General features: G+C 43.3%; 1 protein-coding gene across 3 annotated transcripts in view; it reads right to left on the reverse strand.

The window, feature by feature from the left end:
• Nucleotides 1-26,166, reverse strand: part of LOC120066245 (craniofacial development protein 1-like) — a 49,822-nt gene that overhangs the window by 22,831 nt on the left and 825 nt on the right. The window contains exons 3-7 of one of the 3 annotated variants that reach the window (XM_039017484.1): nt 25,866-26,097; nt 25,560-25,684; nt 22,379-22,504; nt 12,696-12,759; nt 12,319-12,592 (exon numbers count right to left, since the gene is read on the reverse strand). In XM_039017484.1, coding sequence (XP_038873412.1) covers nt 12,380-12,592; nt 12,696-12,759; nt 22,379-22,504; nt 25,560-25,684; nt 25,866-26,097 — 760 coding nt within the window. In that variant the 3' untranslated portion in view covers nt 12,319-12,379. Of the gene's footprint in view, nt 1-12,318; nt 12,760-22,378; nt 22,505-25,559; nt 25,685-25,865; nt 26,098-26,166 lie in introns of those variants that run through there. The other 2 variants (XM_039017483.1, XM_039017485.1) reach the window with 2 other exon arrangements.

Genomic DNA, 26,166 nt, shown 5'->3' on the forward strand with positions numbered 1-26,166 from the left:
GGAATAATTACACTTGAATTTCCCCGGCGTAAAACAGTGTATCGGCAGATATATCGTAAAGTTTTGTCCCCCAAAAAATCTGAATCGGTATCGGGCTCTAAATGAAATAGTCACAAGCTCTAATCCTCACAATTAAGAAAATTGAATAATATGGGAAGGGAGTGAATGAGGGAAGAGAGGAGAGAAAAGAGACAGGACAGAGGAAATATAGACAGATTTCAGATTATAAAACCAAACAAAACAGGCTCCCAAATTGAAATGATTCTTCTAGCAGTTTATTTCAGAGCATCACCTCATTTCTTTGTGCAGCTGTGTGAACAAAGATGTCAGTCCATTTTGATACAGAAGAAAGTCATCCTGACACTGATGTTTCTCTTGGCTGCAGCAATGAAATGTTAAACAATGTGTGCTGAGAAATAGCTGAAGACATCACACTGGCACGCCTCCCCCACAAGGGGACCTAGGGGGAGGCAGAGGGTCTGTTAGGGTGCTGGCGGAGTGGTTGGGGCACCATCAGACCTTGGAGGTACTGGATGGTGTCAGCGGTCCAAGGACGAGCACTTTCATGCTCAGTTGAGTCATATTGCAGGTCCCTAGAAGAACAGACTCAAAATGTGGTTACACTAATGCTTTCCTCTCTTTGTTTGCATCTGTGTGTGTCAGCAGACAGTAAAGACAGGGTGTGTTTAACAAGGCTGTCTCCTATATCAAGGTTTTTGTGGATAACCAGGAAAGGGAAGTGACACTGAAACGGAGGTCAACAAAAGAAGACATGGCAGCATACACCCTCACACACACACGTTACCTGCACGTGCAAACCCACACACACCCATGTATCCCACTCTAACCATGTTGATAACAAGCCTGTTTATAGAGTTCCAGCTCATTGGAAGTGTGTTACAACAAGCTGCTCATAATCTAAAATGCCTGTAACAGGCTGGCTATAAAATGAAACGGCAAGGAGAGGACAAACACACACTGGCAAACATATACTAATCAATCCAGCTGGAGGTAGGGCCAACGACAAGCCTGAATCAGTAACACATTGTCAGTCATACAGTGCTACTACAGTATATTGCTACTAAAAGTACTGAAGTGAATTAACACAGAGAGAAAGAGAGGAATAGGAGAAAGACCCCTGGTCCACACAAGGCAGATAGTTTTCTCGTTCCACAGAGAGGATAAGGGTGCTTTGAAGAGAAACAAGGGTAAAGTCTGCCTGACAGAATGCATTTGCCACCTGTACAGGGGCTGTCTGCATCGCTCAGAAGATGGCGGGCAAAAGAAACGCAAGGGGGAACTTTTCTTCTGCATTGTTTTGTTTGTGGGTCTTTCTGTGATGCCCTTCAGGAACAGATCAATTTCCTGCAGAATGGCAGAATGCTCACATACACACACACACGTCTTATCCTACCAACACACAACCAAACTCCCCCTCAAGAACACACTCCCTTAGTAATGTACACAAACACACCACGCTGACTGAACATGTCACATAAGCCCATGCTTACACACAGCTTTCTGCCAGCTGTGCCCACTGAGCACTGTTCCCACGGCAGCCTGACATGGGCCAGACTAAACATCCAAATAGCTTAGCACATGCACATCACACACACACCATCGTTCTGCACCTACAAAAACAATAATATCCACTTAGAACACAGTGTATGGTGAACAGAACTACATGGAGTTAAACAAAAACTGATAAATGAATTAAGGTCATATCTAATATTGTTTTTCTTTTCCCCGATCTAATCCTGGAGAAGCTCGCAAGACAAGCACTGCAAATGTCCCAATCACTATACTGCATCATCGGCCTCTGCTAAACACTGGGCTGCTGCTGCTCAGTCATGTGCAAGCAGCAAGCCTTAATGCAGCAAAGTGAGCCTCAGCCTCCCCCAACACAGGCTACAGCGCACAGATCTATAGAGGACAGTTACACAACTCCAGTGTTAATATTTCAACATGTGTGTGACTGTGTAAAGGTTTGTGAGTCTCATATTGTGTCACAACTTCTCTATTACAAGCAATGGCTGCACATGAATGGACAAAGCAATTGATCACATGACACCATTCCATCCTATCTGAAGACTCAATAGCACATTGAAGTGAAATGAAGACAGTTAAAGGAAAATTCCACCCAAAAACTATCAATACTATGTATTGGGTTTCATTAGTCCATTGTTGATATGGTCCCAAAATATTTTTCATGTATGATGCATTTTGCATCATATGATGCAAACTAGAGGTCGACCGATTATGATTTTTCAGCGCCGATACTGATACCGATTATTGGAGAAGCAAAAAAAGCCGATACCGATTAAATCGGCCGATTTTAAAAATGTATTTGTAATAATGACAATTACAACAATACTGAATGAACACTTATTTTAACTTAATATAATACATCGATAAAATCAATTTAGCCTCAAATAAATAATGAAACATGTTCAATTTGGTTTAAATGATGCAAAAACAAAGTGTTGGAGAAGTAAAAGTGCAATATGTGCCATGTAAGAAGGCTAACGTTTAAGTTCCTTGCTCAGAACATGAGAACATACGAAAGCTGGTGGTTCCTTTTAACATGAGTCTTCAATATTCCCAGGTAAGAAGTTTTAGGTTGTAGTTATTATAGGAATATTTCTCTCTATACCATTTGTATTTCATATACCTTTGACTATTGGATGTTCTTATAGGCACTTTAGTATTGCCAGTGTAACAGTATAGCTTCCATCCCTCTCCTCGCCGCTACCTGGGCTCGAACCAGGAACACATCGACAACAGCCACCCTCGAAGCCGCGTTACCCATGCAGAGCAAGGGGAACAACTACTCCAAGTCTCAGAGCGAGTGACGTTTGAAACGCTATTAGTGCGCACCCCGCTAATTAGCTAGCCATTTCACATCGGTTACACCAGCCTAATCTCGGGAGTTGATAGGCTTGAATTCATAAACAGCAGAGCTGCTGGCAAACGAAAGTGCTGTTTGAATGAATGCTTACGAGCCTTCTGGTGCCCACCATCGCTCAGTCAGACTGCTCTATCAAATCATAGACTTAATTATAACATAATAACACACAGAAATACGAGCCGTAGGTCATTAATATGGTCGAATCCGGAAACTATCATCTCGAAAACAAAACATTTGTTCTTTCAGTGAAATACGGAACCGTTCCGTATTTTATCTAACAGGTGGCATCCATCAGTCTAAATATTCCTGTTACATTGCACAACCTTCAATGTTATGTCATAATTACATAACATTCTGGCAAATTAGTTCGCAATGAGCCAGGCGGCCCAAACTGTTGCATATACCTTGACTCTGCGTGCAATGAACGCAAGAGAAGTGACACAATTTCACCTGGTTAATATTGCCTGCTAACCTGGATTTCTTTTAGCTAAATATGCAGGTTTAAAAATATATACTTCTGTGTATTGATTTTAAGAAAGGCATTGACGTTTATGGTTAGGTACACGTTGGAGCAACGACAGTCCTTTTTCGCAAATGCGCACTGCATCGATTATATGCAACGTAGGACACGCTAGATAAACTAGTAATATCAACAACCATGTGTAGTTAACTAGTGATTATGATTGATTGATTGTTTTTTATAAGATAAGTTTAATGCTAGCTAGCAACTTACCTTGGCTTCTTACTGCATTCGCGTAACATGCGGGCTCCTTGTGAGGCAGGTGGTTAGAGCGTTGGACTAGTTAACCGTAAGGTTGCAAGATTGAATCTCTGAGCTGACAAGGTAAAAATATTTCGTTCTTCCCCTGAACAAGGCAGTTAACCCACCGTTCCTAGGCTGTCAATAAGAATGTGTTTTTAACTGACTTGCCTAGTTAAATAAAGGTGTAAAAAATAATAATATCCGATTTCCGATTGTTATGAAAACTTGAAATCGGCCTTAATTAATCGGCCATTCCGATTAATCGGTCGACCTCTAATGCAAACGCAGCATAATTTGATGCAAAATGCATCAAACCAGCGGTATTTCTATATTTTGAAAGTTACTGTATACAGTTAAACAAGGCACACCTGTTAATTGAAATGCATTCTAAGTGACTACCTCATGAAGCTGGTTGAGAGAATGCCAAGAGTGTCAGCTGTCATCAAGGCAAAGGGTGGCAACTTTGACGAATCTAAAATATATATTTTGATTTGTTTCACACCTTTTTGATTACTACATGATTCCATATGTGTTAATTCATAGTTTTGATGTCTTCACTATTATTCTACAATGTACAAAATAGTAAAAAGAAAAGAAAAACCCTTGAATGAGTAGGTGTGTCAAAACTTTTGACTGCCACTGTATTTTGAAAACTTGATTGCTGACATGCAATACATATTGGTACTATATCAACGACGGACTAATGAAAGAAATACATAAAGATATCAAATCAAAATCAAATTTTATTGGTGACAGACATATTTAGCAAATGTTATTGCGGGTGTAGCAAAATGCTTGTGTTCCTAGCTCCAACAGTGGAATTATAAAATATATACATATTAGATCAAGCAATGTCGGAGTGGCATTGCTTTTGGGTGGAGTTTACTTTTTGCATCTCAAGGAGACATAACATGCTTTATTTCTATTTTTATTACAATTAAAAAATAAACATAGGACATTTGGAGACATAACATGAGCAGTTTGAGCTTCTTCAGGAAGTGACTTTGCAGGCTAGCTCAGTGCTGCCCCCTCTCATTGAGTAACTGAAGTTGAAGGCTAACTGGGATACTACAGGCTGCCATTAAATCAAATCAAAGTTTATTTGTCACGTGCGCCGAATACAACAGACCTTACAGTAAAATGCTTACTAACCAACAGTGCAATTTCTAAAATAAATGTTTTTTTTAAATAAAGATATTAGGTGAACAATAAGTAAAGAAATAAAAACAACAGTAAAAAGAAATTGAAAAACAACAGTAGCGAGGCTACAGTTGAATTTGGAAGTTTACATACACCTTAGCCAAATACATTTAAACTTTTCACAATTCCTGACATTTAATCCTAGGAATAATGCCCCGTCTTAGGTAAATTAGGGTCCCCACTTTATTTTAAGAATGTGAAATGTCAGAATAATAGTAGAGAGAATTATTTATTTCAGCTTTAATTTCTTTCATCACATTCCCAGTGGGTCAGAAGTTGACATACATTCAATTAGTATTTGGTAGCATTGCCTTTAAATTGTTTAACTTGGGTCAAATGTGTCGGGTAGCCTTCCACAAGCATCCCGCAATAAATTGGGTGAATTTTGGCCCATTCCTTCTGACAGAGCTGGTGTAACTGAGTCAGGTTTGCAGGCCTCCTTGCTCGCACACGTTTTTTCAGTTCTGCCCACAAAATGTTCTATAGGATTGAGGTCAGGGCTTTGCGATGGCCACTCCAATACCTTGACTTTATTGTCCTTAAGCCATTTTGCCACAACTTTGGAAGTATGCTTGGGGTCATTGTCAATTTGGAAGACCCATTTGTGACCAAGCTTTAACTTCCTGACTGATGTCTTGAGATGTTACTTCAATATAGCCACATAATTTTCCATCCCCATGATGCCATCCATTTTGTGAAGTGCACCAGTCCCTCCTGCAGCAAAGCACCCCCACAACATGATGCTGCCACCCCCGTGCTTCACGGTTGGGATGGTGTTCTTCAGCTTGCAAGCCTCCCCCTCCAAACATAACGATGGACATTATGGCCAAACAGTTATATTTTTGTTTCATCAGACCAGAGGACATTTCTCCAAAAAGTACAATCTTTGTCCCCATATGCAGTTGCAAACCATAGTCTGGCTTTTTTATGGCAGTTTTGGAGCAGTGGCTTCTTCCTTGTTGAGTGGCCTTTCAGGTTATGTCGATATAGAACTCGTTATACTGTGGATATAGATACTTTTGTACCTGGTTCCTCCAGCATCTTCACAAGGTCCTTTGCTGTTGTTCTGGGATTGATTTGCACTTTTCGCACCGAAGTACGTTCATCTCTAAGAGACAGAACGCGTCTCATTCCTGAGCGGTATAACGGCTGCGTGGTCCCATGGTGTTTATACTTGTGTACTATTGTTTGTACAGATGAATGTGGTACCTTCAGGCATTTGGAAATTGCTCCCAAGGATGAACCAGACTTGTGGAGGTCTACAATTTTTTTGTCTGAGGTCTTGGATTTCTTTTGATTTTCCCATGATGTCAAGCGAAGAGGCATTGAGTTTGAAGGTAAGCCGTGAAATACATCCACAGGTACACCTACAATTGACTCAAATGATGTCAACTAGCCTATCAGAAGCTTCTAAAGCCATGACATAATTTTCTGGAATTTTCCAAGCTGTTTACATGCACTAAGTTGACTGTGCCTTTAAACTTCTGACCCACTGGAATTGTGATACAGTGAATTATAAGTGAAATAATCTGTCTGTAAACAATTGTTGGAAAAAAGACTTGTGTCATCCACGAAGTAGATGTCCTAACCAACTTGCCAAAACTATAGTTTGTTAACAATACATTTGTGGAGTTTATTTTGAAGCAATTATTGGTACCATGACTGTCTTTGATACATTTTACTTACACGAAGATTGCCATTTCTCCATTCACTATAATGGGGGATGGATCCCGTTCTGCTAACAATAACTGCAGTACCGTGGTCGGCCTTAAACCTCCGTGGTTTCAATGAGGGGGCAGTCGTTTTCCCCTGATTAAAGGACCAATGATGGATGGAGTGAGAGGGATGAAGGAGAAACTAGAAAGCGACACAAAGCAGTTCCTTAGAGAACAGGCACGATAAACAGTGCAGCTATAGACACATACAGTACATGCCTATACAACGCCACTGTAATCCAGGCTCCAAACTGCTGTGACAGGGGATCAATAGACCATCAGGGCTCAACTGATACTCTATCCAGCCTGTCCCCGTCCCTGTGTGGTGGGCTGGGTCGTGTGCCAGGCTGCAGCACTCCTCTCTCTGTGCCTTTGTGTCTGTCAGGGGAGAATGTTAAACATACTGCCCAGGCTGCAGGGGTGAATGTTAAACATACTGCCCAGGCTGCAGGGGAGAATGTTAAACGTACTGCCCAGGCTGCAGGGGAGAATGTTAAACGTACTGCCCAGGCTGCAGGGGAGAATGTTAAACGTACTGCCCAGGCTGCAGGGGAGAATGTTAAACGTACTGCCCAGGCTGCAGGGGAGAATGTTAAACGTACTGCCCAGGCTGCAGGGGAGAATGTTAAACGTACTGCCCAGGCTGCAGGGGAGAATGTTAAACGTACTGCCTAGGCTGCAGGGGAGAATGTTAAACGTACTGCCCAGGCTGCAGGGGAGAATGTTAAACGTACTGCCCAGGCTGCAGGGGAGAATGTTAAACATACTGCCCAGGCTGCAGGGGAGAATGTTAAACATACTGCCCAGGCTGCAGGGGAGAATGTTAAACGTACTGCCCAGGCTGCAGGGGAGAATGTTAAACATACTGCCCAGGCTGCAGGGGAGAATGTTAAACGTACTGCCCAGGCTGCAGGGGAGAATGTTAAATGTACTGCCCAGGCTGCAGGGGAGAATGTTAAACGTACTGCCCAGGCTGCAGGGGAGAATGTTAAACGTACTGCCCAGGCTGCAGGGGATAATGTTAAACGTACTGCCCAGGCTGCAGGGGAGAATGTTAAACGTACTGCCCAGGCTGCAGGGGAGAATGTTAAACGTACTGCCCAGGCTGCAGGGGAGAATGTTAAACGTACTGCCCAGGCTGCAGGGGAGAATGTTAAACGTACTGCCCAGGCTGCAGGGGAGAATGTTAAACGTACTGCCCAGGCTGCAGGGGAGAATGTTAAACGTACTGCCCAGGCTGCAGGGGTGAATGTTAAACGTACTGCCCAGGCTGCAGGGGTGAATGTTAAACATACTGCCCAGGCTGCAGGGGTGAATGTTAAACGTACTGCCCAGGCTGCAGGGGTGAATGTTAAACGTACTGCCCAGGCTGCAGGGGAGAATGTTAAACGTACTGCCCAGGCTGCAGGGGTGAATGTTAAACGTACTGCCCAGGCTGCAGGGCCTGTTTGAGGAAACACACAGGGTCTGGCTGATAGGAGGCTGGCAGTAATCACAATCCAGTTTATTTGAAGATTGAGGTCTCCCATGACCAGAGCCTCTCTCTATAGCTGTCTCAAACAGGGAGACTGATAACACACAGAGCATGAAGACACACACACTTACTGTACACAGTACACACACGATAAATACACACAACAAAATGGGAATGATGACACACACACGCAGCTCTGCAACCTTGGCACAAGGAAGGAGAGGAGCAGAAAAGGCGAAGCAAGGTGAGGAGAGGTGGGGCTAAGAGCCTCCTCCACCCCCTGCAGACAGACAGGACTGTGACATGGTCGTCTCTCTGGCAGGATGCAGCCGTCATAAAGGCTCCTCAAAACAAACCCTCTCTATTCTTCTACTGTTGCCTCAATAGGAAATACATTCCTCAGCTCGGCCTCCCAACCACATTCCATTGTTCTGCAGAAGAAATTCGTCCCCTTCTCAGGGAGGGCTGCCAGAGTGGGACTGACCCCAGTATTCACCCATAACAAACAAATGGACCACTAGAATAGAGTGGGTGCTGATGGTTAGTTAGGAATAACGACTACTATGCTCTGTTATACTACAGACCAGAACACCATGGTCAAATCCTCTTCGTTGTGGACCTAAAACTTCCCCTGTCTGTCTTACCTGTGCTGAGAGGTCTGTCTGGGCAACGGAGCAGGGAGATGCTTGAATGACCCAGATATCAGGGAAAAAATGTGTAGGAATGCTCCTGGAGCAGTGGCCAGGTAGGACAGAGAGGACCTTAACATCAGCCAGGGAGAGCGAGCAGTATCCAGAGAAAAGAGGGGTTATGCATCACAATGGTCCAATACAACCCAATCCTTTCATTACAAGCGCAAACTTCTAGCCAGTGGACAGTCAGTGATAGGCTATGCACCATGTGATTACGTTCCAGCAGGTATATCTCACTGATCATCCCCAAAGCCAACACGTCATTTGTGACTGGAACGAATTGCAAAAATCACTGAAGTTGGAGACTTATTTCCCTCACCAACTATCTGAGCAGCTAACCGATCGCTGCAGCTGTACATAGTCCATCTGTAAATAGCCCACCCAATCTACCTACCTCATCCCATACTGTTTTTATTTTATTTACTTTTCTGCTCTTTTGCACACCAGTATCTCTACTTGCACATCATCATCTGCTCAAATATCACTCCAGGGTTAATCTGCTAAATTGGCCTATTTATTGCCTTTTTTCTACTGTGTCATTGACTTGTTTATTGTGTTATTGGCTTGTTTATTGTTTACTCCATGTGTAACTCTGTGTTGTCTGTGTCACCATATGTCTGTGTCACCTTATTTTCCACCATAATTTGCAAATAAATTAATAAAAAATCCTACAATGTGATTTTATGATGAAAATTACAGGCCTCTCTCATCTTTTTAAGTGGGAGAACTTGCACAATTGGTGGCTGACTAAATACTTTTTTGCCCCACTGTATATATATTTTTTAATTCTGAGTGTGTTTTGGATACCAGAATAGGGACAGTAGAGTAGGTTTGCTAAAGGCTTTATTCCACTGCAGCCTTGACAGTTTGAATAGAGACCTTTGAAAGCCTTATTATTAAAACAAGCCCATAATATCAAACTAAATGAGCCAACAACAGCCGTACCAGAGCCCCGAGCCCCACTCTGTCCTCCAACTGGCCTACAGTACAGACTCTCTCTCTGGTGCAAGACTCAGGAGACTGAAGTGATGCCAAAATGGACTCAACCGTATTTTGTGTGTGTGTATTCTGACATGCCCATTTGAACTTTCCTCAGAAGATTAAATCCCTCCCTTCCTCTCTCTTTCCATCTCTCTCGCCATCCCTCCCATCTTCAAAGCCTGGTCCAGTCAGGAATGTGTTGCCGGGGTGCTGGTATCTCATGCCCTGCCCTGGGTGAGTAAGTGAGTCAGTGAGTGAGTGACAGCTCTAGGTTAGGGTGAACAATAGGGAACACCTGCTGTGGAGGGGCTCTTATACTGCTGCCACCTGTCCCCAGGTCAGCTGGCCAACCATCCTCTGGCTACTGCCACCTGGTTACACACACAAACCTTGACCTACCTGGCCAGGCACACCCCTGGGACACCACCACAGGTCCCCTCTGGCACTCTGTGACATACACAGCCCCTTCTGTCTCCAAACAGGTCTAGCCACACTGTGCCTGCAGCAGTAGCTCATTACTCTGCGCTGCTCTGTCTGGCTGTGATGTGTCGTAAGTGAATAACGAAACAGCACGTTGGTTAATATCTCCTCTCTCCTGCTGGGCCTCTCCACGGGGGCCTCGCTCCACACTTACACACACTCACCAGCCCTCTAGCTCGCTCTCACACAGGCTATTCATACAGTACTCCTCTCCATGAGTTCCACTCAATATTTCCCCTCTCAGTTTCTCTCAATCTGACTTTCTGTAAAAATCCAGATGGTTTAAACAAATCAGGAATAAAGTGCAGACTAGCCCAGAACTCTTCAGAGGACTGACAACTATGTGATTCAGAAATACATCTCAGGCCATTTTAGTCTGGAGAAATGACATAAAAGCAGACACACAGAGAGCACCAGAGGTCAGGCTGGACCACAGCTAAAAAGAGAAGGGAACGTCAGAGCAGTGGGCCCCAGTGTGCTGTTGCATCAGGCCCTCTTTCATCAGGCCCTCTAACACAGACTAGGCCTGAACCAGAGGGTGGGGATGGGGGTCTCAGGGCACCTCTAACAGTTAAAACTTTACTCCCAGAGGATCCCCCCAGCACACATGTTCCTCTGCTGCTGTGGTTGCCAGGGAAACTGTCAAACATACCAACTCAAAAGGAAAGAGGGAGGTCTGGGGAAATGTGGCTCAGGGTTTGGGTGTCTCAGGTAGGTGTGTGTGTGTGTGTGTGTCTGTGGACATTGTCTGTACAAACAGGAAATAAACATTTGGGATTACAGGATTGTGCATTGGTGGGTTGATGCTATGCAGTACTGCAGACACACTCATACTGACATATCCACTGACACGGCAACATCATTGCAACATGTCTTCTGTAATCTACTGAGACATCTACATGGTGAGTGTAATCTACTGAGACATCTACATGGTGAGTGTAATCTACTGAGACATCTACATGGTGAGTGTAATCTACTGAGACATCTACATGGTGAGTGTAATCTACTGAGACATCTACATGGTGAGTGTAATCTACTGAGACATCTACATGGTGAGTGTAATCTACTGAGACATCTACATGGTGAGTGTAATCTACTGAGACATCTACATGGTGAGTGTAATCTACTGAGACATCTACATGGTGAGTGCTTGTCTTGCTTCTTATCCATAAAACACTGGCTGCCTCTAACCAATAAAAAACGAACAAATCCCATGTAAGAACACAAAAATGATGCCTCCTCAACACAAACGTAAGCACCATCTGAAAGAAAGAACTTCACACACGCACTACAGGCAGGTGTGATGCATCAGGTCCTGTGAAACACAACCTGAGACATACTTTTAACAACACCACCTTCCGCTCCACCCAGTGGGCTTCCACCTACCCACACCTTATAATGGCTGCTAGAGAGCTGTGTGTGTGTGTGTGTGGCAGTCACAGTGTGCACACTGGTTGCTAATGTGTACACAGAGACTGTCAGCTCTCTCCTGTCACAGCTCCCCACACATCACTGACACAATGTGTTCACCTTCCAGTGTTGCAGTTACAGCCTGTCACCACCACAGCCATAGCTTAACCTCACTCAGGCTCAGCCTGTCCTCAGCCAGCCCTGCCAGCTACACATAGACCTGCCTCCTGAAGATGTGCTAGAGGTTACAGGTAGTGCAAGTGGTTTCCTTACAACAACGCCAAGGAGAGGACATTCACAGAAACTTACTATCACATTTAGATATGTTTTTGTCACTGGCCTACTACTACTACTACTACTACACACAATACACCATAATGGCAAAGTGGTATAATGTTTTTACAAATAAAAAATGAAAAGCTGATATGTATTGAGTCAATAAGTATTCAACCCCTTTGTTATGGCAAGCCTAAATCAGTTCAGGAGTAAAAATGTGCTTAACAAGTCACATAATAAGTTGCATGGACTTACTGTGTGCAATAATAGTGTTTAACATGATTTTTTAATGACTACCTCGTCTCTGTACCCCACACATACAATTATCTGTAAGGTCCCTCATTTGAGTAGTACATTTCAAACACAGATTCAGGCCAGGGAGGTTTTCAATGCCTTGCAAAGAAGGGGACCTATTAAGTAGATGGGTAAAAAAAAATCTAAAAGCAGACACTGAATATCCCTTTGAGCATGGTGAAGTTATTAATTACACTTTAGATTGTGTATTAATACAGAGAGCGGAGGGGTTCCTCCAGATGTCTGTAGCCACGGGGAGAGTGGAGGGGCTCCTCCAGATGTCTGTAGCCACGGGGAGAGTGGAGGGGCTCCTCCAGATGTCTGTAGCCACAGGGAGAGTGGAGGGGCTCCTCCAGATGTCTGTAGCCACGGGGAGAGTGGAGGGGCTCCTCCAGATGTCTGTAGCCACGGGGAGAGTGGAAGGGCTCATCCAGATGTCTGTAGCCACGGGGAGAGAATGCAGGACCCCTAAACACACACACATACTAAGGCTGCTGCCTACCTGTAAGGGGTGTACCCAGCTGCTCCTCATCCTCTCATCAGCAGACCCAGGCCAGGAGGAAGTCCTTGAAAGGATAATACACTTTGTGCCCATTAAAATGTCATTGGTAGATCTCCTCTCACAGCTCAAGGCCAATAGAAAAGCCATGCATATCTGATTCTTCCTGCACAAATTACCACTTTAAAAGAACAGAGGTGATGACCCTGATAAATCACAATTATGAAAGAAGATGAGGATTAAAGAAAGTGTTGTTATAAGGTGGTGTAACCATATAAGGTGAGGTTAAAAGCTATACAATGGACATTTCATCTCACCGGTCACCTGACCGGGCAGTGTGTACACACAGCAAACACAGATGCTTCTCTACGGGTGACTACGTCAATCTCCTCAACAGTTATCATGACACCACAGAACTCTACCAAAACATAGAAACCTCAACATAAGATACGACAGACAGCTCGTGCATTCTAGATGGTGCATGTACAGCAGGTTTCTATAAAGAGGTCTCACTGGTATGTGAGGATGCTCTTTGCTCTGCAACTGAATGAGGCTCCTCCACTTAAGGTAGTATCTTTTAGCACCCTCTCATTACAAACATAGCAACGTGTAACACTCAGACATAATAACCTATGGTGGTGAGGCACATCTGATAGCCCTGCTGAAACATAACACCATGACTGGTCCTTCACTTAGGTGCGTTGACACTAGTGCTGAGCGATTCACCAAAATGTTGGTTATTTTTTGTTTTTTTAAAACAACTTAATTGACCGACATCGGTTCAATTATTTGAATTCCATTTCCTTACGTTTTTTTCTGTGAGCTCAATGCGCACATTGCACAGTTTTTCTAGAGATAAATCAGATCCAGCCTGAACTGTCGAATTTAATAGGGAGTTGTTGTTTCCAACAGGCCAATATTCTACATACACTACATGACCAAAAGTATGTGGACACAGTATGTGGTCAAATATCTCATTCCAAACTCATAGGCATTAATATGGAGTTGGTCCTCCCTTTGTTGCTAATTCAGCCTCCACTCTTCTGGGAAGGCTTTCAACTGGATGTTGGAACATTGTTGCCGGGACCTTTTCCCGTTTAGCCACAAGAGCATTAGTGAGGTCCGCCACTGATGTTGGGCAATTAGGCCTGGCTCTCAGTCTGCGTTCCAATTCATCCAAAAGGTGTTCGATGGGGTTGAGGTCAGGGCTCTGTGCAGGCCAGTCAAGTTCTTCCACACCGGTCTCGACAAACCATTTCTGTATTGCCCTCACTTTGTGCACAGGGGGCATTGTCATGCTGAAACAGGAAAGGGCCTTCCCCAAACTGTTGCCATAAAGTTGGAAGCACAGAATCGTCTAGAATGTCATTGTATGCTGTAGCGTTAAGATTTCCCTTCACTGGAACTAAGGGGCCTGAACCATGAACAGCAGCCCCAGACTATTATTCCTCCTCCATCAAACTTTACAGTTGGTACTATGCATTGGGGCAGGCAGTGTTCTCCTGACATCCGCCAAACCCAGATTCATCCTTCAGACTGCCAAATGGTGACGCGTGATTCATCACTTCAGAGAACACAAACAGTTCTTGAGTTGACGTAGCTTCCAGAGGCAGTTTGGAACTCGGTAGTGAGTGTTGCAACCGAGGACAGACAATTTTTACGCACTTTCAGCAATCAGCAGTCCCATTTTGTGAGCTTGTTTGGCCTACCGCTTCCTCGGCTGAGCCGTTGTTGCTCCCCGACGTTTCCTCTTCACAATAACGGCACTTACAGTTAACCAGGGAAGCTCTAGCTGGGCAGAAATTTGATGAACTGACTTGTTGGAAAGGTGGCATCCTATGACGGTGCCACGTTGAAAGTCAATGAGCTCTTCAGTAAGGCCATTCTATTGCCAATGTTTGTCTATGGAGAATGCATGGCTGTGTGCTTGATTTTATACACCTGTCAGCAACGGGTGTGGCTGAAATAGCCGAATCCACTTATTGGAATGGGTGTCCACCTACTTTTGTATATACAGTGTAGTTTAACGCATGAAACATGGTAATTAACTACAAATGACCATAATCCATTTCGCATCTACTTGTCCGGTCTGTGTTTTCTTTTACACCTGCTACGGAAGAAACAGAGGAATGCATGAGCATGAGGTGATATAAAGAGCAGCTTTTGCTTCGCGAGTTCTCTACCTGAAAATACATGATCTAAGTGATTGATAGTTGATATTCAGCAGTCATTAAAGTATGCATTTGAAGAACTACCAAATAGTGATTTTGTTAGACAGATATAAGCAGCAGTTCTATAGAGATGAGATGATGACCTGGAATGAAATAATAAATTCATCAAATAATATACACAACAACTCAAATATTGTATTAAAGTAAAGTAATGTGAATAAATGATGGTTAATAAGTGATAATCAGTAATGGACAGTCACTACCATCAGGGGACTTTTACGAATTGTTTTATTCTGTGTTGTTAGAGTATTCAACCCACATAACGCATAGCGGATTTAATGTCAAATAAATAAATATCGAAACCGAAATCCGTGATTTAAAAACAAATCGAAACGAAACCGACCTCAAAAAGCATTAATCACTCAGCAATAGAGGACACACACATCTATGATGAAGGAAAATAGTTTATGTTCCTAAATCTGGGGAGCACTCGTCGTCTGCCACACCTCTCTCTTCACTAACAGCGCCGCAGACTCATCATCTCTGCTCTATTACCATTCATTAATTCCCTCAGTCACACTCTTCCCCTGTCCCTGGTCCCTACTGCTGCTGGCTCTGACCCCACTTACCCCCTGACCCCTCACCCCTGGAGGGCAACCTGCTCTCCGAGCTCTCAGCGAGATGGGAAACATGAGTGAGCTACAGAGCTCCAGAGGATGGTCCACAGCCATAGAGTCCAATGATGAGAAAACTACTACTGTTGTCGCAGCAGCATACCTCACTGGTAGTCTCTCATCACCCTCTCTACTGTTCTAGATGTAGGCCTATAGAAGCTTTCCTTTCCCGATTTATAAAGTTAAGATCAGAGTTGAGCAGAGACCCTTTAAAATAACACTGCAGAACTTTGTAGAATTCATGAGAATGTTCTGATCTGGGAGCAAAATGTTCCAGTCAGGCTCGAACTCACACACACGCAAAAACGTGTACACACGCACTCAGTCACATACTAAATTGAGAAGTGTGTGCACAAAAATACAGACAGACATGCCTATAATGTATGACTTGGGTGTAGAGTCAGGCCAGACATAATGTATGATAGCTTTCCTCTCCATCTCTGTAAAAACAAAGAAAAGGTTTATTTTTAGGCCCCTGAGATGTCCCTCTATAATTAGAAAAGCAGCCCTCTAAGCTGAGAACATATGGAAATCATTAGCCTTTGCAGACATACTTACTCTCTCACGAAGCATGTGCGTGTGCACACACAAATACATTCACACACACCCACACCGAACATATGTCATACACACAAAAATACAGGAAAATATCAACCAATGCAACTGCCCTGTTCACATTGAAATACTCACACACCATAACACAGGCTTATTTTATAGAGAGACAGTCACAGTCAGGAGCAAAGAGAGGGAAGTTAACAATTACATTAATGAAGAAGGGCAATTCCACGGTAACAGAATAATGCTGAGACCGTGTGTCAAACAAAAACCAATGATTGCAAAGTTAAACAAACCTTACAACTATGCACAGAAAATTGTACAAAAACACATTTACTTGAAGAACAGATGCAAAGTTTGGTAACAGAATGATGGTTTGTGCTGCTGTGCCATCATTATGTTACCAAACTTTGCATCTGCACAGTTCTTCATATGTTTGATCCTGTCCCAAGATCGTTGTGTTTTGGACAAGTGTTTTTGCAACAATGTCTGTGGTTTTGAGTCAATGTAGAATTGTGCCCTCTGTTGGCCTACCACCTACTGGTTTAATGGTGTCCAGGGCAGTGCAGGATGCAATTGCTTTTGCTACTATCTTTGCCAGGAAATGTAAAGTCCTGGAGTGGAAAGAGGGTCACCCACCATCGCATAGTCAATGGCTGCAGGACTTGATTCACTTTTTAAAACTAGAAAAAAAATATGATACATTTTAAAAAGGGAAAAATTATGTATTTCCTCCCTCCTTCAGAGGCAAGACTTTCCAGGTAATTTACCTGCTTTTGTAATTATTATTTATTTTCCAAATATCTGATGTGCCTCCATTCTGTTGAACTGATTTGAAACTGCTGAGAATCTGCTACCATACCCGTCCATGTACCTTTGAGCTGTGCTTCTTGGCCCTGGGGACCATTCAGCCTCTCATTGGGGTTGGGTGCATGAGGGTGCGGGTGGGAATGTGCACCTATTTGGGTCCCCAGGATAAGGATTAAAAAGCACATCCTCTGAACAATGTAAAAAATGGCTATGACCTTGTCTGAAGTTGTCTGAAATTCTAAATCATTAAATATGTAATAACTTGAAATGCGAAAAACTGGAATAAATATATTTATCAACATCCAAATGTGTGTGTGTGTACACAAGACTACAGTAACATTAGGAAGTCTAGAGAAGACAGTCTTACTGTTGTGTCACAGTGGCGATGATGTGCGTGCATGTGTACGTGAGTGTGTGCCCGTCTACGTTCAGAATCAATGTCACCCGGTGTTGAGTAGTGAGGTAACACCACAGAGACAGAGAGCAATCAATCAACCAATCACTAGAATTCCCAACAAGCGGCTCTAAATCTCAGCGGTATGCTAATCGATAGCACTTAGCCTGAACCGCCAGTATTTCACAATGCCGCTGTGGACCACTGTTCTGGCAGATTATAGCCATGCCACACACACACACACACACACACACACACACACACACACACACAGGAGTACCCACAGAGCATGACAGCAGGTCAATCAAATCTATGAACACAACTGCTCTCAATTAGATGGGGGATGGAGGATTGATGAAATGTTGGCTGGTGTTTTTGTTGAGTGCTAGGCTTGGGCGGTATACCGTATACCGGGGTATTTGGAAATAGCCACAAAATGGTTTTTCAATACCGTTTAAAACATTTAATTTTTTTTATAAATCAAAATATTTGTAAGTACTTCTTAAGTAAATACCAGCAGTCAACTTGAGCAATACATTAGGAGATAAAGAAGATTGCGTTCTTCATTACACCTGCCACATCATTTTTCTTTATGAAGCTTACCGGTAGTCCCCAGTCATGTGGTTTTCGTTTACAAGCACACAACGACGAGAGACCGCCTTGTGAGCAGCACGCACCAGGGGATCTAGTTACAGTATGGAATTCACAACTATATGTTTGCCAGCTAGACATCTTATAACTATTAAGTTTACTGTCTAAAATGTTCTAAATGCTCTGCAGTTGTGCATTTGGTTTGCTAATTTATTGTCTAGTTAGCTATCTAGCTAAGTGGCTAGCTTCTTCCAAAATCAAGCTGAGGTAGTCTAACAGCAGAGAAGCCCCTCCTGGTAGTGGCAGTCGGGGCCGTTTAAGATGAGCATGACCTTATTTCTATTACAGCATATTGGATGACTGTCTTTCATATTCCATTCAACCAGCTCAATGTAACATCGATAGGATTAGGCTACTACTTGATACTAAAATTGTCCCTATACCCATCATAAGGTTGCTACAACAGGTCGAGAGAACATTTTTAGTAATCAAGGTGACAGACAGTGACACATTAAATATCGCCTTGCACACTCTTGCCTGCATCTAGCTGATCTAGGGCGTAATCATTAGTCCAACAGTTGCAAACAAGCGTTTCTATTGGACAAATTCAGGTATGTTTATCCCTGTTTCATTCCATTTGCTTCCGTTTAAGATTTTTTTCCAACAGAATCGGTGGAATGCATACGCCCCTGATCACCCGCAAACACAGTTCACTTTCATAGCAGCCACAAACAAACCGCATGATCACTTTGCTTGTTGTACAACTCGTTCTCGCATCTATGCGCTCTCCTCCTCTCACATTTTCCCTTCGTTTGTGGACTTCAGGGCACAACACAAAAAAACAAGCCAACCCTTCATATCATAACCGCTACACACAGCCTACAACGTTGTCACTATATTGGCTAACGTCATAGTCAACATAGCTACTAGAACTAACGCGTTAGTAAACCCGCTACAATCATGCAGTACAGAATACAGAAAGTAGTTTATCAGTTACACCAGCTGGCCCCGGTGGCAATAAATGAATAAAACCAAAAGTTTACCTTGACTTGGAAGAGTTCCAGTGTTGAATAGCCATAGCCAGCTAGCTAACATAAACACCCGGCTCAAACAGAGGCTGAGTGGGCTAAACTAGCTAGCTGCATTCGCTAGCTAAGCAAGTGAAAAAAAAGAAAGATATATATATATAGCTCGCTCTCTCGCTGAGTCAACTACTCACAACATTTTATGCACTGCGGTGCTAGCTAGCTGTAGATTATGCGTTCAGTACTAGATTAATTCTCTGATCCTTTGATTGCATGGACAACATGTCAGTTCATGCTGCAAGAGCTCTGATAGGTTGAAGGACGTCCTCCGGAAGTTGTCATGATTACTGTGTAAGTCTATGGAAGGGGGTGAGAACCATGAGCCTCCTAGGTTTTGCATTGAAGTCAATGTACCCACAGGAGGACAGAAACTAGCTGTCCTGTGGCTACATAATGGTGCAACCCCAGACTGTGCTGTTGAGGCTACTGTAATTTTAATCAATTATTTGGTGACGTGAATATATTTAGTATAGTTTTTTCTAAAAAGGCTAACTTTTTTAATGTTTCACTATGTAAAAAAATATATGAAATTCACTGAGGATGGCCCTCCCCTTCCTCCTCTGAGGAGCCTCCAATGCGTCCTGGATCAAGAGCCTTGCTGCCCAATATTTGTTGTGTGTGTGCAGCAAAATGTGAGTAGCATATTTTTTGTTACTTGTAAAACTTTATGAGCTGTCCTGCAAATAGTTTAGGTAAGAGACTGTATAACATGTTTGCAATACGCTCGTTAGCATTCAGTTAGCACATTCTCAGGGATTTTACATGTACTTGTTAGCATTGCTAACCATCGGATTACAGAGGCTAAGGTGGGTTTCAAAATAGCACCCCTTGTGTTCAGTGCTGATATTACCAAATATCCTGGTAAGGCACAAGGTCGGTATGAAGGTATTACAATTTGGATACTGCCAAAGCTGAGTGCACCACTATGATGCCTTATGCAACGACAGGCACCACAGAGCTCTGATTTTAGCCATCTTTCCTTTATTGTGTTTATTTCATATGTCTCAATACAGTTATCTTGATAGTGCCTCCCTGGAACAGATCTATAAAGGAAGAATTATATAAAATTTAGATAGAGAAAGACAGAGAGGGAGGGAAGGTGTGGGGATAGTAAGAGAGAAAAATAGATTGAGATGGGGTTGAGAGAGGGGAGAAGGGAGGGAGACAGAAAGTGAATGAAAAAGCAGACAAGAGAGCAGTTTTTTGTGCGCAGTAATGGCAGTCAGAAGGCCAGGGCCACATTACAGCGCAGTAGGAGCTCAGACAGACAGAGCTGAACAGTATGGCAGGGAGGCACGTGTTCATTTAAGAGAGGCTGAACTCAATGGAGATCACATGTCTGGGGCCTGTCCTGCTGACTCAGGCCTTCCACTACACTGCTAACCTCAAATCACACGAGAGAGAGAGAGAGAGAGAGAGGGGCTTAACTCCAATCACATAGGACTCAGGAGACAGAGAGAGAGAGATAGAGGTGGTGAGATGGGGTGTAGACAGGACAGGAGAGCCGAAGATGGAGAAAATAATGGAGGGACAAAGGGTGGGAAAATGCAGTCAACACTTTTTTGCCTCTTGTTTAAGGCGGGAAACTAGTGGGTGTAACATGGGAAAGAGAGAGCACCATGGGACCTCCGTAACAGCACAGCGTGTGCCACTGCAACGTTATCTCAACATCCAGAGAGCCTTATGAGCTGATAAGAACAAAATAAAACAACATTTGCCCTGTCCATGCAGCAGGTTGTGATGTGGTTTTAAGGCGAGGTAATTATCTTAATGGGTCTGGTCTACAGGAATGACAAGGGAGGGCTGCTAACTGACTGACGGCTACTTCCTGTTGTCGTACTATAGGTAAGCCCACCCTCTCCTCCTCTACAACAGGAAATGGTTCTGGACACACTGTACATCCTGTAAGGAAAATATCACTTCCTGTCTGGACACAAGCCACCGCCTCAGAGGAAAGATGCGCTCGGCAAATTAAACACCATGGCAACAGAGGGAAGTATTGACATGCAGGGGAGCGGGAGAGGAGAGCAGCTGGAGCTGTCATAGCTAGACAATGATACACACACACATTACACACACAAAATAATATGCACAAACAGAACATATACACAACACACGCACAGACACTATCCAAGCAGCCATAAGTACACGATGCACCAATGCATGATGCACCGCCTGCTGCTACAACACACACACACACATCCACTTCAAACTCACAGCTCCTTCCCCTGACATCCAGTGCAAAGTGCAACTACTCCAAAATACTGTTGTCAAACATGCAAGCTTGAACGGAACATGAATTCACAACTTCACATACACTAAAACGCAGGGCTGAGAATTGCCAGGGACCTCACGATAATATATTATCACGATACGATATGTATTGCGATTTTCACGATACTATATGTTTTGCGATTCGATACTGCGGTTTTATGGCGATTTGATGTTCAAACATATTGCTCACTATATATGTCTGCTGCAGAGACAAGAGAGCATGAGAAAATGAGTTTTCACCAGTCATGGAAAGAAAAGTGCTGAAAATATGTTGAATCACTATTTAAAAAGAAGATGCAGTCCAAGCGAGAAGATGAACAATACCAGAGTTTTGGCGCAGGTACAGCCGACTAGCGCTTTCTAACTATACCATAAAAAAGGTACCTATAGCTTGTTCTCCATCTTGGAGTCAAAGAATTGATATAATATCGTCCAAAATAATATTGCGATATGTAACTATATCGATTTCCCCCCCATCACTACTAAAATGCACTCTAACACTCTCCCTCACACACAACCAGTTGTATCAGAGTAGTGTGAAAGGCGAGCAATAATCCCCTTCCCTGGTTTCTCGAGAGCAGAAAGAGCGGAATGACAGGATCAAAGGCTTTCTGTAAGAGCTGTCAGAAATCAATGGAGTGAAACCGGCAAGGATTATACCCTCATGTCCTAGACACATACACACACCTTTCACAGACTATTCAAACATGGCTGTGGAAACACAATTGACACCACATTATGCAGTTAGCATTACTGTAACTTAAAGATGGAATCTGCAGTAGGGAGAAACAGCGCCACTGGCCACCCCACCACCGTTACTATTATTTTTGTTGCCGAGCTGACAGAAAAACCATGGCAATACATATTGTGCTCTTCTATCGTGCGCAATGAAGTCCGAGGGGGAAAACAATGTTTGTTATTTGCAATAACTTCTTCATTGTTGTAATATCGCAACCAGACGTGGTTCTTTCACCATTAAGGATTCCAGCTTTAAGCAGTGGAAGTACCTCTGTTCCTATACAAATGAAAGTGCTAATTAAGGAAAAACAGTGATATTTAACCGCTCTACAAGTCAAATATTAAGAGACAGGCGTGGGTGTCTGGGTGATGTAGTGACTAGGTGGGGATGTACCTCAGTCCAGGGGCAAGGGAGGAGGGCTCAAATCTTCTGGGTACAGTCTGTACATATGGTGTCTCCTCCTTGGCCTTCAGAAAGCTCTTGGCCTCCTTGGAGTCAGCATCAACCTCTTTGGATACCCTGGAGACAGAAAAAAGACAGACAGATACTTAAACCCAGGACTGTATTAGTGGCAGTCTAACAAACATAAGTAAATATCATCAAGTTACGTAACTCTGTACATTTGTCAAGAAAAGGACACACAGACAAGAAGCCATGGGTTGGCTGGCATTTTAACAAATTCCCACCCTCTCTATAATTCTCTCTCACACACACACATAAAAACATCAGTTTTTCCCAAAAACGCACGGCTGATGTTTCATAAACCCCTTAGGCTAGTCACTGTTTACGAGCCAATGCTTTTGGTTGAGTCCCTCGCTGGTAGTACAAGAATCCCCTCCCACACAAACACACACACTCAGAAACACGAATCAAAATTCTGTAATATCTGACAATACTTTCCCTCCATCTCCTGCCAAGTGGTAATTTTTTATTCAAGGCTATGCCTCTGCCTCTCACTCTTCTGTTTCTTCTCCCTTTCCTCCTTAAACCCTGCACTCGCTTCTAGCACCCCATCTACACAACCATGTGGTCACTTAGGGCCCCTGGTCCCCCAAAAAAAAATATATATTATGTTTTAATTGGAACTCAGTCAGGGTCTCAACTTATTGTTGTGAGTAAGAATAGTAAAACACACCAGGTGCAGGGGGTGGGAACGTTGTGGTGATTTCCATTTGGAGTGGAGAAATAACAAGTAGGGCACTGACAGCTGTCAGTGTAGTTAGCTAGCATGCTAATGTTATCTAGCTAGTTAATGTTATCTGTTGTTGCTACACCGTATTCAAAAGATTAGCCAGCTGGCTATGCAATAGCAGGTTCTTGAGCTGGATTTGTCATAAGCATTTAGGGAAAACTCTGCCACAGATGGATAGGGGAAACCCGTATCTTTGAATTTGCCATCTATTGTTATCTCAAGTTTTGGTAATTTCCATAAATTGCGGCCGCGAGTTCGCCATAGAAATAAAAATAATAAGATGAAGCACCGGTAATATGGATAGCCTGACCATTGAACGATTTGGACTACAGATACATTTTTCTACATTGTAATGACAGGGTGCAAAATTTGGTAGGCTGCTTGCAGGCTATTTTGATGCGCTACAGCAATGACAAATAAATCCATGCTCATGCCATTGTTCTCATAGCTAGAAAAAGTGAAAGGGCAATGACTTTGCTCATGATACACGCCACAAATTATATGTAACACCATCAGTGCATCTGACACGAAACAAAACACCAAAACAAATGTAACATCACAAAATAGATAAACAAGTTTGTGGAATTTTCTTTTGCGGGTACCTTTTCATTATAAAACAGGCACTTGTGATTTCTAGCTACACCAATCAAAGCAGTAGAGAGAGCATGGCCTAAACCATTCATCTTTGGGGAACAGGAGGAGCGGGCTTCCAAAATGCAATCATATCACACGCAATTTTACCATTTATGAAATGGTCATACTGTTTAAATACAGACCAGTTTACCCAATGGATTATGATAATTTGCTGGTAAAAAAGTGGAGGTGAAAAAACATAAGTTTCCACCCTGTATTTTAGAATTGCAGGAAATGTACTGTAGAACTGCACATTTTATCTCTGCCCAATGACAAAATTATAGAATTTAATTAAATGTGTTATAAAAAAAATACTAAATTCTCTCTCCGCCCATTGCAAAATGTGTAGAATTAAAGGAAAGTTACTCTGCGTCAAGAGAGGGGCCACAAATGTTTTGCTGCGAGGTGGGGGGCCCCCCAACCAAATCTCGCTTAGGGCCCCCAAAAGGCTAATGCCGACCCTGAGTGTAGTGGATGATACAGCATCTGAATCCCTCAACAGACACTGCACTCCATCAGATATAATAGACTGTCCTCTCTTCTCAAATAGGACATAATGACAGGGATAAGATGTGCCCATACACCACTGTGGAGGAGAACAGTCCAATATTAAGGTCAACCAGTACATCCCTCTGGGAATACATTCCTTAAGGGAATTGCATCCATTAGGGTCTGGGTTATAGCTGTCTGGGTGCAATGGTAATCATATGTTGCAATAATTAGGGCTTTCAGAGAAAATAAACAAAGTCCTTTAATGTGCTTCATATTATATAGATAATACTACTGGTGAGACCCCGACTAAGTAAAAACACTTTCCCAGCACATTATTTGGCCTGTAAACTGACATTTGGTGTTGTAACTCATAAATCAAAATGCTACAGTATGCTGTGGAATTCAGACACTTTCTCAGGAACAATGTGAAGGTTTCAACTGTTAGGTTGCACTGCCATCAGGTGGTCAAAGAGTGTACATCTATCGGTATATGCATAGACCCCTCCTGCCTGTCTCAGCCTCCAGTATTTATGCTGCAATATTTTATGTGTCGGGGGACTAGGGTCAGTCTGTTATATCTGGAGTATTTCTCCTGTCTTATCCGGTGTCCTATGTGAATTTAAATATGCTCTCTCTCTCTCCCCCATTCTCTCGGAGGACCTGAGCTCTAGGACCATGCCTCAGGACTTCCTGGCCTGATGACTCCTTGCTGTCCCCAGTCCACCTGGTCGTGCTGCTGCTCCAGTTTCAACTTTTCTGCCTGCGGCTATGGAACCCTGACCTATTCACCGGACGTGCTACTTTGTCCCAGACCTGCTGTTTTCAACTCTCTAGAGACAGCAGGAGCGGTAGAGATACTCTGAATGATCGGCTATGAAAAGCCAACTGACATTTACTCCTGAGGTGCTGACCTGTTGCACCCTCTACAACCACTGTGATTATTATTATTATTATTTGACCCTGCTGGTCATCTAAGAACATTTGAACATCTTGGCCATGTTCTGTTATAATCTCCACCCGGCACAGCCAGAAGAGGACTAGCCACCCCTCATAGCCTGGTTCCTCTCTAGGTTTCTTCCGAGGTTCCGGCCTTTCTAGGGAGTTTTTCCCTAGCCACCGTGCTTCTACACCTGCATTGCTTGCTGTTTGGGGTTTTAGGCTGGGTTTCTGTACAGCACTTTGTGACATCAGCTAATGTAAGAAGGGCTTTATGAATAAATTTGATTGATTGATTGTCCACCAGTGGTCTAAACTTACCGGACCTCTTCCCCAGCAAAGTCAAACACCTTAGTGATGGTGACTTTAGAGGGCTCTTTAGGCTCTGGTTGTTGAGGTTCTGATGGAGCCGAAATGGGCTTCTTCGAACTGTCTGTGGGTACAGCCTGGTGGAGATAATAAAACAAAACAGGTGTTAAACATCAGAGTAGTGTTCCAAAAACTGAAAACTTGATTCCAATGCAAAAAACATGCACAACCACCAAACTGTAACAGGAACCCAGGTTCCAACTATCATATGCCTGGTGTGTCTCTACAGGCCAGGAGTTGTTATATTTGGTACAATACCTGCTGTTTAGTAGTAGCCTGTGGCACTGGAGTAGGTGGCTTGGATTTGTGACCAACATCACTCAGAAAACTGGCCCACAAATCATCTGCCTTCTTCTTTTTCTCTTCATCCTCCTCCTTCTTGGGCCTGGGAGTAGAAAACTCTCTCTCCTCCCCCTGCTCTACTTTCTGATCCTCCACACTGCCATCATGCAGTGTCTCCTCTAACTTCAGTCCTCCTTTCTTTCTTTTCCTATGAGGATTGACAAAGAGTGCAGTAGGAAAATAATGTACAAATATAGTAGTACATTGTCATCCACCA

This window comes from Salvelinus namaycush, chromosome 21 (genome assembly GCF_016432855.1).
Source record: "Salvelinus namaycush isolate Seneca chromosome 21, SaNama_1.0, whole genome shotgun sequence".
Lineage (NCBI taxonomy): Eukaryota > Metazoa > Chordata > Actinopteri > Salmoniformes > Salmonidae > Salvelinus > Salvelinus namaycush.